Here is a 13,164-nt window from a genome sequence, read left to right on the forward strand (position 1 = left end):
TTCAGGCTGGACTACTACATAGGGCTAATGGTATTGTTTTGGAAGCTGACTTTTTTTATTTTTTGGTATAGCCTCTTTTCCCCTATGTACAGACAAATTCCTAAGGAGCAAAGTACAAAACAGATTTACAGACATGCTTTTCACACAAAGCTGATGTTTGCAGTTTACAAAAAGTACCTGCTGAAGGTATGGGAGAGTGACATTATGAAGTGTCCTGCATCATCAGTATTTAACCTGGGTTTTTTTTGTTCTGAAACCTAATTTTCAGTGATGTTTCTCTTCTGCCCTAGTTAAGGGGAAGAAGCTGTGTGTTAGTCTACTTTAAGGATATGTTTTACAGTGAAATTAAATAATAACGTTATTATTTTGGTCTTTGGACATAGCTTATGATAAATGATGTCACTCCATGTGTGCTTTTTCATGTACCCCTAGCAGCTGTTAGGCACCCACTCACTGAATACCTGAACTCTGTAGCTCCCTGGGAAGAGTCCATGCTGTTTCAGATGATATGAAAGCAAATAATCACCACATGTATTGCTACTTAGTTTACCTTTGCTGGAGATGTGAAGTAGTTAACCTTTCTAAAACTTTTAAAGCTGTTATTAACTGTTATTAGCGTTACTATTTGTTATTAGCTTGACTGAAATGTATATTCCCTTGTCTTGCTTCTAGCTTCATATTCTTGTCAGAGATCATAAAGAAAAAATTACTGCTAAGTTCTTGTCATCGTTGCCAGCACCCTGACTGCTATAATTTGGAGATAACTGATAGTGTCATCTTTGTTTGGTTACTTGTCTTCTAAGTTCTGATCCGGCTCACCTGTCAAGATGACAGAGCTGAAGAAAATGCTAAAGCATGACTGGCTCTATACAGTTGTCTGCAACAGGCTGCAATTGCTTTTCAGTTTTGACTCCTAACTCCCATTGCCCCTTTTCCTCTACCTTACTCTTCCCTTTCTTTGGAATATATGTGAGACCATTTGAGCAGACACTCGAAGCATCAGATGCTCTGTCAGTAGTGTTTGCCCTCCACTTGTTCATAGAGGTCACCAATACCTGAGCAAGAAATTCCCCTTGCGTGCAGGTAAAGTAAAAATCTTTAGCATTCTGATCTCTTTAAAATGCTTTTTAAAAAAAATTGTCAGGGGCTGAGAGAGTCATGGCTTGACTAATCACTGTTGCAAGCAAAACATTATTCCTACATGTTTACTTTTTGACATTAATACTGCCCATATTTGAAGTTTTATTTGAAACTGCAATATCTTTTTCTTCTCTTGTTCCTTTGTACTAGGATTATTCCAGTGATGATACTAAACTAGAATACAATGTAGATGCAGCCAATGGTATTGTTATGGAAGGTTATCTATTTAAGCGAGCCAGCAATGCCTTCAAGACTTGGAACAGGTAATTATTCAGAACCTCTATTTACTAGCTCATTAAGATACTGCTTGTTAAGCTAAATTCTGATCTGACTTATAACCTATGCAACTCACTGATTCCACAGTTTTGACAGAACACTTGGATGACTCTGTTAATTGGCATAGAGATGACACTTCAAAGCCGTTTTTCCTTATTTTCTGTCCTAGTTGTTTGCAAGCCTTTTTCTAAGAGTGTATCTTAGTCTGGAGAAGTCCTATGTATGGAAAATGTGCTTTGCTATGCGCGGTCTGGCTCTGTAATTGTGTTTTGGCCTTACTTTGGAGTTGAAACAGAGCAATCCTTATGATTTTATACAATAAGCTATCTGAATGTATATGCTGGGAAAATAATTACTAGAGGACAAAGTAAAATGGAAGTTGCGTAGCCATTGGAAACTGGGAAACACAGTGAAGGACTCTAGTACTCAAGAACTCAAGTTATTTTTCCTGAAAGATAAGCATGTAATTGTTAGCCTTTACAATTCCTGTCCTGTGCAGTGACTTCTGCTTAGTAGTGTTGATGGTCCTGTTGAGATTCAAAATATGTTGTTAGTCATGTCTCTTTAACAATGTATGTTTTACTATTTTTAAAATATTTTTGTCCCTGAACAGGATTTCTTTTGCATTTCCAAGGGTGTATGCTTTTTTCAAGGAAATATAATAGATGCTGGAGCATTCGCAGTGTAGCTGGAAACAGTTCTTGAATTTTAAAGTTAATTTGTTGTGATATAGAGCTCTTTTTATTATCTTATGCTCTGTAATTTTTGCAGGAGTGCTTCTATTAAACTATTTGCTGTGTTTCAAAGGCCAGAATGTACATTTGGATATGTGATCCCTTCTAATCTTAATTATTCTATAATTCCTTGAGCATCTCAGAACATCACAAGCCTGTAACAAATTGGGATTGCTTCACTTAAATCCGTAGACTGATGCAAGGGCCACTGGTGTCAATAAGACTGTATCTGTATTAGCAAGTCATGTGCAACTAGTATAAGAGATTTTGCTTCAGACTACTAGTCTGGTGCTGTGGTCTGATTATCCGTTTGTAATTGTAATGTATCTTCTGTGTTAGTTTCATCCAAGCAGAATTCAGAGTTCTCCCAAAACAAATCTGTGAGGCATCAAAGGACAGTGAAGGGAGAAAACTGGGAGATATGCTTCAAAACCATGTTCCTGGTCTGAAGTAAAATGTTAGTGTAAGCACACTGAGAAAAATCCACAGTAACAAGGCAGGAGATTGTCCTTTACTGGATTCTCAACAGGCTGAAAGGGTCCTTTTTGCTATGTGTTCTGCAGGATTGACTGCAGCCTCTCGATAAGTGACCGAAGGCAAAACTCTGACTCACTCTGGGTTCTTCTTTTGGATAGCTTGAAGATCTTGCTCTGAAGGGAGGTGGCAGGAGGGAGCAGGACAGGAGTGTTAGAAGGTAGCTGAGAAATACTATTCTTCCACATGGCTTCATACTTAGTAATACTGTACATGTATCTTACTTTAAGGTGGTTAGGGAGTAGGATTCAATTAAAACTAACTCCTGTATGTTGGAAATTTAAATGGCCACAAAATAAGTACAGGGAAGTCCATAATTAAATCAAGATACACAATGACATTCTTTCAGGTTAAGTTAAAGGTTTGAACATATATAATAAAAACATATCCAAACAATAAGTTATTTAAGTGAGCCAAGGTAAACAGCTCAGTAATGAGTCAGAGCTACCTACTTTTACTATATAATTTATATTTGCTTTTAGTTTTTTCTTCTGTTTGTCACAAGAGTATTCAATAAAGCTAAACCTGTAACCTTCATTTAATCTGAGATTCTTGGTAACTTATCTCACTGTGATAGGCTAGTTGGATGCTTCAGAATTAGGCAAAGAATAGCATTGGATATGCTATCTGTAAACATAGTTTAGAAATTGAATCAATCATTTTAATTTTGTACTTCACAAACCATTGCTGGTTGTTATGAAACTACTACTGCTATTATTATACATAAAATATATGTTTAAGACCTCCTTCATGAAGACAACTATTAGTTTCTGAATCTAGCCCTGTTTTTCATGTTTTAATAAAAATAGAGAAGTATTTTTGTCTTATTTTTATTTCTGAATACATTTGTAATTGCTTGCTATGTTGTAGGCACTGAAGTGGTCATTGCCACTTTCCACTGCCTGTTTCCAATGATGGAATGCTTTACTTGCGTACTAGTGCAGTTTCAGCTGCAGGGAGATAATACTGATTAAAGTTTAGCATATATTAGAGGTGAGTGTGTTTTTTCCAGTCACTAGGTAGAGTACAAGAAAGGACTGTGTTGTTGCATTGAACTGTTTTGTGCCTAAAAATATACAATGAAATACCAAAGGAGGAAACATTTAGAGAATTATGTATTTTATGTGAGGGAATTCAGAGCTGAAGTCAGAGACACCAAGACAGACAAGATATTTTCAGTATTCTTATCAGATAGGTAGTTTGCTGCTTTATTGTATGCCCGTCTTTGGGGGAGATGGGTAGAAAATCAACCAGCTGAAACAAAACTAGAAGAATTTGCCCAGAAGGAAATAACTGGAATTTCCTCATGTTCTGAGCCAAGGGTGACGGCACTGATCTTCCTTGCTAACTGCTGATTACGATGTCAGTAGTAAGAGGTATTTAAAATGGTAGTTTCTCTTTTCCTACTGTGGGTATCAGTTGGTGTTTTGATGGTTCTAGACCTTTTTAAGTACTCCTTTAAAACTGAATTAAAGGCACCAAAAATCATTGCAATTACCGCTGTTAGTGTATAATTGCCACCATTAAAAACATAAGAGAAAAGGAAACGGTACAATGGATTTTGTCTGGATTTGACACGCATCAGTATGGTTCTAGGATTCTAGCTGGCAAACTCGATAATTGTGATGCTTCTGTGTGCACATCTTGGTTAATGAATTCATGGACACCGTAGTGGATCATCCTGGGGAGTCTGGTTGCTGGGGGAGAAAAAATCAAAACCATGTAATGCAGCCCTTTGAAAGGGGGTAAATCTGTTCTGATGAATGAAAACTTATTTTGTTTCCAATCCAAGCTAATTTCTTGCTAGGATGTTGTAGTTTCTTCTTGGGCAGCTGGCAGCTTGGCTTTAATTGTCTGAAGACTAGTTATTTGGGCTTTTGCTTCAGGTTTCCTGTTCTTGGGATATTTCTGCATGACACTGGCTTGAGAAACAAATAGTGTTTGAGCAGGTTACAACGTAAGCCACAAGAGCTATTTGCAATTCAATGTTGCTGTGTTTTGAAAGAGCTGGAGATTTTGCAATCTCTTTTTATTGTGGCTAAATGGATAGTGTATAATGTACATGAGTATTTCAGATAATATACTTTAACGGAATCAAAATGATATCTTTATACTGGAAAGTCTTACAGTAACAGGTATGGAGACCTATTTTGTGAATGTACATCTGTCTGTTTGTAAACGATGTATCTTATTGTGCACAATTTTTCTTAAGGCATCAGGAACTGAAATCAGATGCATTTATTATTGTGGAGCAGTGGGTGGAAAGCTGTTTTAGTTCCTAGAAATTCAAATGAAAAATAAGTCCATATCATAAAGAAAGATATGCATCAATAAATGTGTATAGGGAGAGAAGCATTTATCAAACACTAGTATGTTCTAAATAGGTTTTAGGTTGGATGCATTAAATGTTTTCCTTTTTAATTCTGCTGTATTTTCAGATCATGCTAATTCTTTGCTTATTTTGCTCATTTTGCATTTTTCATTCCTTCTCCTCCTTTCCCTTATGTTTTAATCCTACCCCATTTTTTCACATGACAGGAAAAAGCCAGATCACATCAGGTACCAACCAGCTTCTTTTATACCTTCCCAATGTTTCTTTGGCACGCAAAAAGCTCTTAATTAACCCTGCATTTAATTTTGATTACTTGCAATGGATGTATAAGTGGCTCAGTCTAAGAAAATAACAGAAGGATTCTGCCTGGGATGCCAGTATACCTGCTGCTCAACACCTTTAAAAGAATTAGAAAGATTGAGTTAGTTTTAGCTAAAAAGGAATTACAGCAAAGTTTCTGCACACAAACTTCTGAGCTTACAAGATCAGTGTTTTGACTTTTTCCAATTGACGTTGGTGAGGTTTTTCTTACCAACTGCATTGGAAATAGAAGTGTAACTTTTAAATGTTGTGCATTCTTAATCACTCTGTTTTATTTGCATGCTGATAGCAACTAGTGAAGAAAACTGTTTCCTTTTGAGAATCAATAAGCATGAGTCATTTTTTTAATGTAAAACTCAATTTAAATTTTATATTTCTTTTTGGTATTACTCTCAGTTCTCAGAAACTGGAAATGTTTTTCAATGAATTTTGTATTGATTCGTACTTAAATACTCTTTTGGATTGTGTAGGTATAAATGATGGAAAACATTCGGTTTCTAAACACAAACAGCTATATTTAAACACTACTGAGTGAGGCAGTGCAAATTACTTTAAGATTCCCCAAGTATGTTTTTTCCTTCACCATGCTTCTCTCCTATTTTTGACAGAATGACACATTTAATGAAACTTTGATATAATGGTCAGTACTTACCGCACACATGTTGCATAAAAGTTTATGAAAGTTAATTCTTAGAACAGGATAGATGTGGTATACCCTATAACAGCACCTTCAGTACATATACTGTACCTCAGAAGTTCCTGGCTGTTACTGCTGTAGACCCCCAGCAGTCTGTTTCCTTATGGTAATGAGTTTACTGATGATACTTGGTTAATAAGAAATAATTCAAAGTTTTTGGCCTGAATAAAACTGCTGTGGTGCTGACATGTTGGGGGGAGTCTGCCACTTTTCTTTTTTCAAGCATACAATAAAATGTATTAACTTCCATTGACACCTACTTCAGAAGTGTGATCTACAAGTTGTACTACATTCTAAATTGTTGATCTTGTTCAATAAAAGTTTCTAAAAAAAAAAAAAAAAAAATAATCAAAACCCCCACACTTTGGCTGGACTGAAAAGTTCTCTTAGACTTAATTTCTGTACTAGAAAAAGAAAGGGGCTAGAATACTTCGAAAAATTCTAGACGAGGCTTTAAAGACGACACAAATTTGTTTTACAATTTGTGTGCTCACTTATATGCAGTTGGTCAGATTGGACCTTATTTACTTTAGTAACTCACTAAATATTTAGCTGTAGAACAAATGAAGCATTGCATTAATGAAGTTAATTACACTACCTAAGGCCATTATTGGGGTTTTGCTCAATTGCATGTTATCTTGGGGCAAGGCTCCGTTTTTTGGTTTGTTTTTTGGGTTTTGTTTTTTTTTTCCTTTATCACTTAGGTACTGCTTTTCATGTTTTTCTATTTGGTGTTACGTTCAAAAAAAGCACATTAAAAAGCCTGGGTTTATTTTCCTTTTTGACTCTGCTTTTTTTGTTGAGTTATATATTTAAATATTAGCAATAACCTGCCTTAGGCTCATATTTGAGACTTGGTTACCTCATCTATGGTTTTTTTTAAATAGATGGTAAAGGTGATACCTTTTAAATAGCAGTGACAAAAACTACTGCTGCTAATAAATTGAGAAAGTAGTTAACTTCTTGCATTTTTTGTTCAATTATTTTAATCCAAAAAGATGACTTTTTATGTTGGAAATCCAGTATTAAAAGAAGATCCTGTTGTTGCTTTTTAAATTAAATATATCTGCACAACATTTGAAAATATTGTTAAAAGGTAGAATCTCATCTGTCTACTGAGTACTAACTTTTCTAACAAATACTAGATTTTCTGATTTGTATCTAACTTTTCTGTATATCTTAATTTTTCTTAACAATCTTTGTGTGCTTCTTCTCATGAATGGCTTGTGGTGGTTGAATAAATATATGGAGCCCTCTTGTTACTAATTGTAGTAAACTGTAGCTTCAAGTTCAACAGCCTGTGGAGAATAACAAGATATGTTGCAATACAATGTTTTGTATACTGTTACTATTCAAAATAATTGGCAGTGCAGAAAAAAGTAGTGTGGCATAAAGTGGGGTATTAGAGATAATTGAGTAATTATGCGATGATAAAGACAGGTTCACATTATAACAAAGTAATAACAAAATAATGAACAAAACAAAGTAAGTGTAGCAGGACTGAATTATTTTTTATGTTACCTTGATTTTTGTCAGCATATCAAAACCAGTGATGATTGGTTAGCTTTTATTTTGTGCATCCCCAGAAGAGCTAGAAAGGGATGGTTATATTTGCTGCTTTTTTATATTCAGTGGTCTGATAAAATGCAGTTGTTAGATCTGAGGCCCTCATATTTTTTTCCACAATATGAATGATCTTTCGACTCTCCATGAATTGTATCCTATCTGAACAGTGAGTTTGACAAGGAATGATACAGTTCAGAGGAGTTTTTAAGCATTACATTATCTCTTAGATTTTATAGGATGCCTTCATTAAATCTTTTATTTGTTGTTTTCCTACAAAGCTGAGGCTTAAGTTAGGATCCTATGTAAAAGATTTTCCTTGGTTTTGCTTTAGTTTTTTGTATGCAATCTTTTTATTTCAGTGTCTAAAATTTTAAGAAATGCCAAGCATAGATAGACATTAAACATGCATGGGATAGCAACATGTAGTACTTTTAGTGCCTTAGTAAGTTATTTCTTAGTTCTACTCAAAAATATTTCAGGAGTAAGTAGTTTACATATTTTAAGTATCTTTGTTACTCAAACTATCTGAATTTGTGTTATCAAACAATTACTTGTAGCTTGCTGCTAAAATACAGCAGTAAATGTTCTTTGAAATGAAAATGTTTTGTGTGATAGCTTAACTAATGTTGCCATAACATGAATGCGTTTGTTTAGGACTCAAATTATTTGAACCTTGCTTTCTTTTCTGTTTTGTCTTTGCTTTCCCTTTTTTCATTTTTCTCACAAAATAGTTGCCAAAACTGACTGCGGCATTACTTCTGTGAATTCTTTTATGCAGTCTCTCTGTAGACTGTATGTTAGTGCATTTTGGTCAAATAAGCACTGTAAAATCAGTTATGTATTCTCTGGATGTCTCTTCATTTGAATAGGCGCTGGTTCTCAATACAAAATAACCAACTTGTGTACCAGAAGAAATTTAAGGTAGGTATCAAAAACTGGCTTGGGATAGTTTGGGGTGTGGGTGATGGTTTTCCTGATTGATCGGGGGAAGGAGAAGCAGTGCTGACATTGGCATCCTGGGTGGTCTTCAACAACCTACTGCATTTTCTAAATTACATTCTCCTTCGAGAAAATGAGACTTCTCCCCTTGTAAAATGAGACTAATTGCTACACTTCCAGATTTTGAGATTCCTGCACAGTGACTTGTAAGCTCATACTTTATTTGCTGTGGGTTTTGTTACCTTGTTGCAGAGAAGGTTTATGAAGAGCCTTAAAAGTTGTTGGTCTCAAAAGGCTTGTAGGCTCCTGATGGCAGTGGAATATTCCATACTGTTTTTTGAGCAGTTGTGTTTAACTCTTTCAGGACTTGCTCCTTCCAGTTGCTTACTGGGTTCACATATCCAATTTAGCAATTGGGGAGAGAGGGGGGAAAAGAAGGCATGAAAGCATTTATTATGAAACAGTCAAGGATGTTATGTACATGTATTTGATACTGCAAATGTGAGGCGGTTCAGCAGCCAATGTCTGTCTGCTTGCTGGTGGGAAAGTACAGTTGTATATTATAGCGATGAGTGCAGCTCTGCCCCAAGCTGTGGAAGCCAGCCTTTTCAACCAACATTTGGGCCTGTGCTCCTTTATTTACTGTTCTAGAATCTGCTTATGCACCACATGGCTGTAACTATTCTTCGTGTTGGAAAAACACAGAGAACTGTATGGAGATGGGGGGGGGGGGGGGGGGCAAAAGACAATTAATTTCTCTTCAGTGTTAACAGATCAGAGGCTATTCCTTGTTATCTGATACTATCTAATTCAGGGTTTTCATTTTTGTGGTTGGAAAGGAAGGAAACTGTTGACTTTGAGCACATTTGAGTTGGGCATTTTGTGTTTGTGAATTCCAATTACATTTTTATGTTTTTTAAAAACTCCCATTTAACATGCCATTAGCTTAGAATAGAATTCTTATGAATGGAATCAAATTTTCAAAACCACTGCATCCAGCTTCTGGGTTTTGTACTTGGCACTTATAATACTGCTGATTTAGGTGTAATCTTTCTGATTTATTTGTGATTTAATTGCATCTCTTAGAAAGTATCTTTGAATCCTTTGAATATTGTTGTTTAATTTAAGGTGTTGATTATTTAGTAGATTGGATTGCAGGTAAAAAGTAATTCTCCAAAGTTTGCATTAAATTTTCATTAAATATACAACTAAACACTAAAATTTATCTAAATACTTCGTGCTAAGTATCTCTGATTCTACCTACCTACAGTTATATTTTTGGAGGAAAAATTTGTGTAAACAAGCAAATATAATTCAATGATAAATAATTTGGGATTATTAGCAACTTTATTCTCTTTCCTCTATGTGACATTTTTGTTAATTTTTGTCTCTTAGGATAATCCCACGGTAGTTGTTGAAGACTTGCGGCTTTGCACAGTTAAACACTGTGAAGACATAGAAAGACGTTTCTGTTTTGAAGTGGTTTCTCCAACAAAGTAAGGAGAAGTGATGGAACGCATTTATTTAAAAATAAAAAAGTCATTGCATTCAGTTGTCTTGAAATGCAAGATTAACACTTCTCTTGGAATAGATCAAAACAGAAAAAGTATCTGAACAGTTCTCTGAAATATTTGCTAAGAGAAGTGATGCTGTGAGAAGTGTTCCTAGTATTCAGTTTACTTTGGCATTAACATAAACATGCATTCTTGTGCTTTAAGCATAAAAGGCTTGTGGTCGTGGAGCTGTTGGGGCTTAGTAGTAGCTGATACTATCAAACTGCATAGTAATGTAGAAAATAGATCTGCTTCTCCAGATTTCTGATTGGTGTAATGAGAGAGAAACATATTAACAAGCTGTTGTCTCCGGTAGTGTTATATTACATTTGAGAATGCACTACATGAAACTACCAAACAAAAATATTTTTCAGCTCTAGCAGTGCAATGTATTGGTTTGGTTGTATTTGGAGAAGCATGGCAGTCCTGCCGCAGGAAGGGCAGGACATGGATTTCTTATTAATGATTTTGAGATGTGACCATATTTAAGTTTTTTATATAAGATCAACCTGCTTTTAGGTCTGGATGTTATCTACACTCCCCACTCCTACTTAACGTTTCTCCTCTTAATAGATTGCTGTCCTAGTGTTTGCATCCTCATTTGTGGTTCGCTTTAACGTGCATTTTGCTCCTGCTTGCCTATGCTTTTTCAACCCATAAGTGTTGGAACACTTTTGTACTTCATGACCTGTTTCCTTTGATTGTTGGTGTGAAAAGTAGTTCACTCTTTGTCAGAGAGCTTTAAAATAATTTTCTCTTGATCTCAGTGAATGAAACTGTTTTCAGGGACTTGTGCCTGTATCTTGTGTAATTAGACATGGAGGCAAATTGCATGTGAGGATATAAAAATGAAAAATTTGCAATAAGAAAAGAAAGGGAATAGGAAACTAAGCCATTCCCTGGGTTACTTGAGAAGTCATATTTATATGTTTTAGCATTACCTGCAAATAGTTTTGAAACAAGGAGTTTGCAATTCATAAAGGGTCAGCTGCTTTGTTATCTCAAAATAAACAGGTTTATTAGATGATGCCTATTAAACAATATACTTGTGGTGATAGCGAGAAACTTTCTCAAGAGTCTGTATTTTATTGAACAATGTGTTATTTGATGTTAGCTGCTTGGTCAGTCTCTTTCAATCTGAGTACACATGTGATTTGTCACAGAAGCTGCATGCTTCAGGCTGATTCGGAAAAGCTGCGGCAGGCATGGATTAAGGCTGTTCAGACCAGTATTGCTACAGCATATAGAGAGAAAGGGGATGAATCTGAGGTGAGTTTAAAAACCAAACAAACAACAACTGCTCTTTAGATCCTGAAAATTAAAAACAGAGAAAACCTCTTTTTATGAGAGGGAAGGAAAAAAAGAATCCGTTGTTTGTCTTCTGGTGGAAATGCAATGAAATTTTGAAGGCTATGATTTATATCTAATCTATCTTTTACTCCATCTTACTAACGTTACTTTGGCCTATATGTTTTGATGGGTTTTTTTCTGAAGTGTGATTAAAATTCATAGGACACTCCTATATTCAGTTCTAATATTTCTTCTAAAAAATGAAATATTTTTTCAGTTCTATGGGTTTCCTTGTCCTTAAACGCAGAAGTTATTTTTTCTATGATTTTAGTGCACAGTACGTATCCGTAGGACTTTTATTTCTTTAATTTAGTGTGTGTGTCTGTCTTGTTTGTTTGTTTCTTTCTTTTCTTTTAGAAACAGGAAAAGAAATCATCCCCTTCTACTGGAAGCCTAGAGTCTGGCAGTGAGACAAAAGAGAAGTTGTTAAAGGGAGAAAGTGCTCTACAGCGAGTTCAGTGTATTCCTGGTAATGCTGCCTGCTGTGATTGTGGTTTGGCAGATCCTCGCTGGGCCAGTATCAACCTAGGAATCACACTGTGCATCGAGTGCTCTGGGATACACAGGTTGGGGAACTCTTTAGAACTGTATTTAATTTGTGCATTGACTTTAATTAGGAAGGGTGGTGTTTGCCTCTTCAAATGTATATTGAAGCACGATTAGAGACCCCTGTTTGTAGACAGAATTAAGGTAACTGCTTTATTTGCATAAATTATTGGTAAAGCTGTCTGAAGTGAGACATAGCATGCAGTTACAGGTTAATATTTTTTCATGCTCTTTAGGAGCTTGGGAGTCCACTTTTCAAAAGTAAGATCTTTAACGCTGGATTCATGGGAACCTGAACTTCTAAAGGTATGATAGTAGTTTTGAAACAAGTTTCTATTTGGTGCTTAGATTCTTGTTCTAAAGCTTCTGCATCAGAAAGTTCAATGCAGGAAACACGTGCATTTGTATCCAGTGTATGTCTTGCACTTTTGAGTAGAAAATGTTTATAGCTGTGTGTTGGTTTTGGGTTTGTTTTTTTTTAATTCACACTTTCTTATAATACATGCAGTAGCAATAGTTATTCTTGTTACAAACTTGTGAGTCAGAACAGCTTAGGACACCTTCAGGTTCACAAATGCAATTTGAGTAGTAAGTTTCATCTGATACTTTCAACATATAAAAAGGGAAGTCTGTTTACAGACCAATAATGTAGTGGGCTGAAAAATTTTGGAAGTGCTATATCAGCCTAAAGCATGATCATATTTGAAAATTCAAATGCCAGCTCTTACAGTGAGATCTTGATTTTGTACTCCTACTGGCTTATAGGAGAACATTCATGCAACTGCTCTTGTGTGCTATTGGTGTGCCAAAATTCTAGCTTGAAACATGGTTACGAAAATCATGTTGATATTGAAATACCAAAATAGAAACTCGTGCACCTACGCATGTGTGCAACTGGGTAACAGTTGCAAAGCATTTGTTTCTAGGTGTGATGTTCTGGTACTTAGGTATTGCTTCTCTGTTCTGAACAATCAGAAGACAATGTGAAGAGGGGTGTTCCTCTTGCAGTTTGACCTTAAATAGTTTTAATATCAATGTGTTCATGCTGAGGAAACAAAAAACAAACACCCCCCCACCCACCCCCCCAAACTATACCTCTTATCCTGTTCATGTAAATACCAGAGTTAAGTGTTCTATCTGGTATTAGAAGCAAGAAGTCTGTTCGTTGCCATCAGT

The 13,164-nt window shown here is 35.6% G+C and overlaps 1 protein-coding gene across 15 annotated transcripts in view; it reads left to right on the forward strand.

The window, feature by feature from the left end:
- ACAP2 (ArfGAP with coiled-coil, ankyrin repeat and PH domains 2) overlaps positions 1-13,164 on the forward strand; it is a 70,474-nt gene that overhangs the window by 41,247 nt on the left and 16,063 nt on the right. For 9 of the 15 annotated variants that reach the window (XM_049802069.1, XM_049802080.1, XM_049802085.1 and 6 more), the window contains 7 exons: positions 1,291-1,403; positions 5,223-5,243; positions 8,470-8,521; positions 9,935-10,035; positions 11,256-11,361; positions 11,800-12,008; positions 12,225-12,294. In XM_049802069.1, the coding sequence (XP_049658026.1) occupies positions 1,291-1,403; positions 5,223-5,243; positions 8,470-8,521; positions 9,935-10,035; positions 11,256-11,361; positions 11,800-12,008; positions 12,225-12,294 (672 nt within the window). The remainder of the gene's footprint in view (positions 1-1,290; positions 1,404-5,222; positions 5,244-8,469; positions 8,522-9,934; positions 10,036-11,255; positions 11,362-11,799; positions 12,009-12,224; positions 12,295-13,164) is intronic. The other 6 variants (XM_049802073.1, XM_049802078.1, XM_049802077.1 and 3 more) reach the window with 1 other exon arrangement.

The sequence above is a fragment of the Accipiter gentilis genome, chromosome 6, assembly GCF_929443795.1.
Source record: "Accipiter gentilis chromosome 6, bAccGen1.1, whole genome shotgun sequence".
In the NCBI taxonomy this organism is placed as follows: domain Eukaryota; kingdom Metazoa; phylum Chordata; class Aves; order Accipitriformes; family Accipitridae; genus Astur; species Astur gentilis.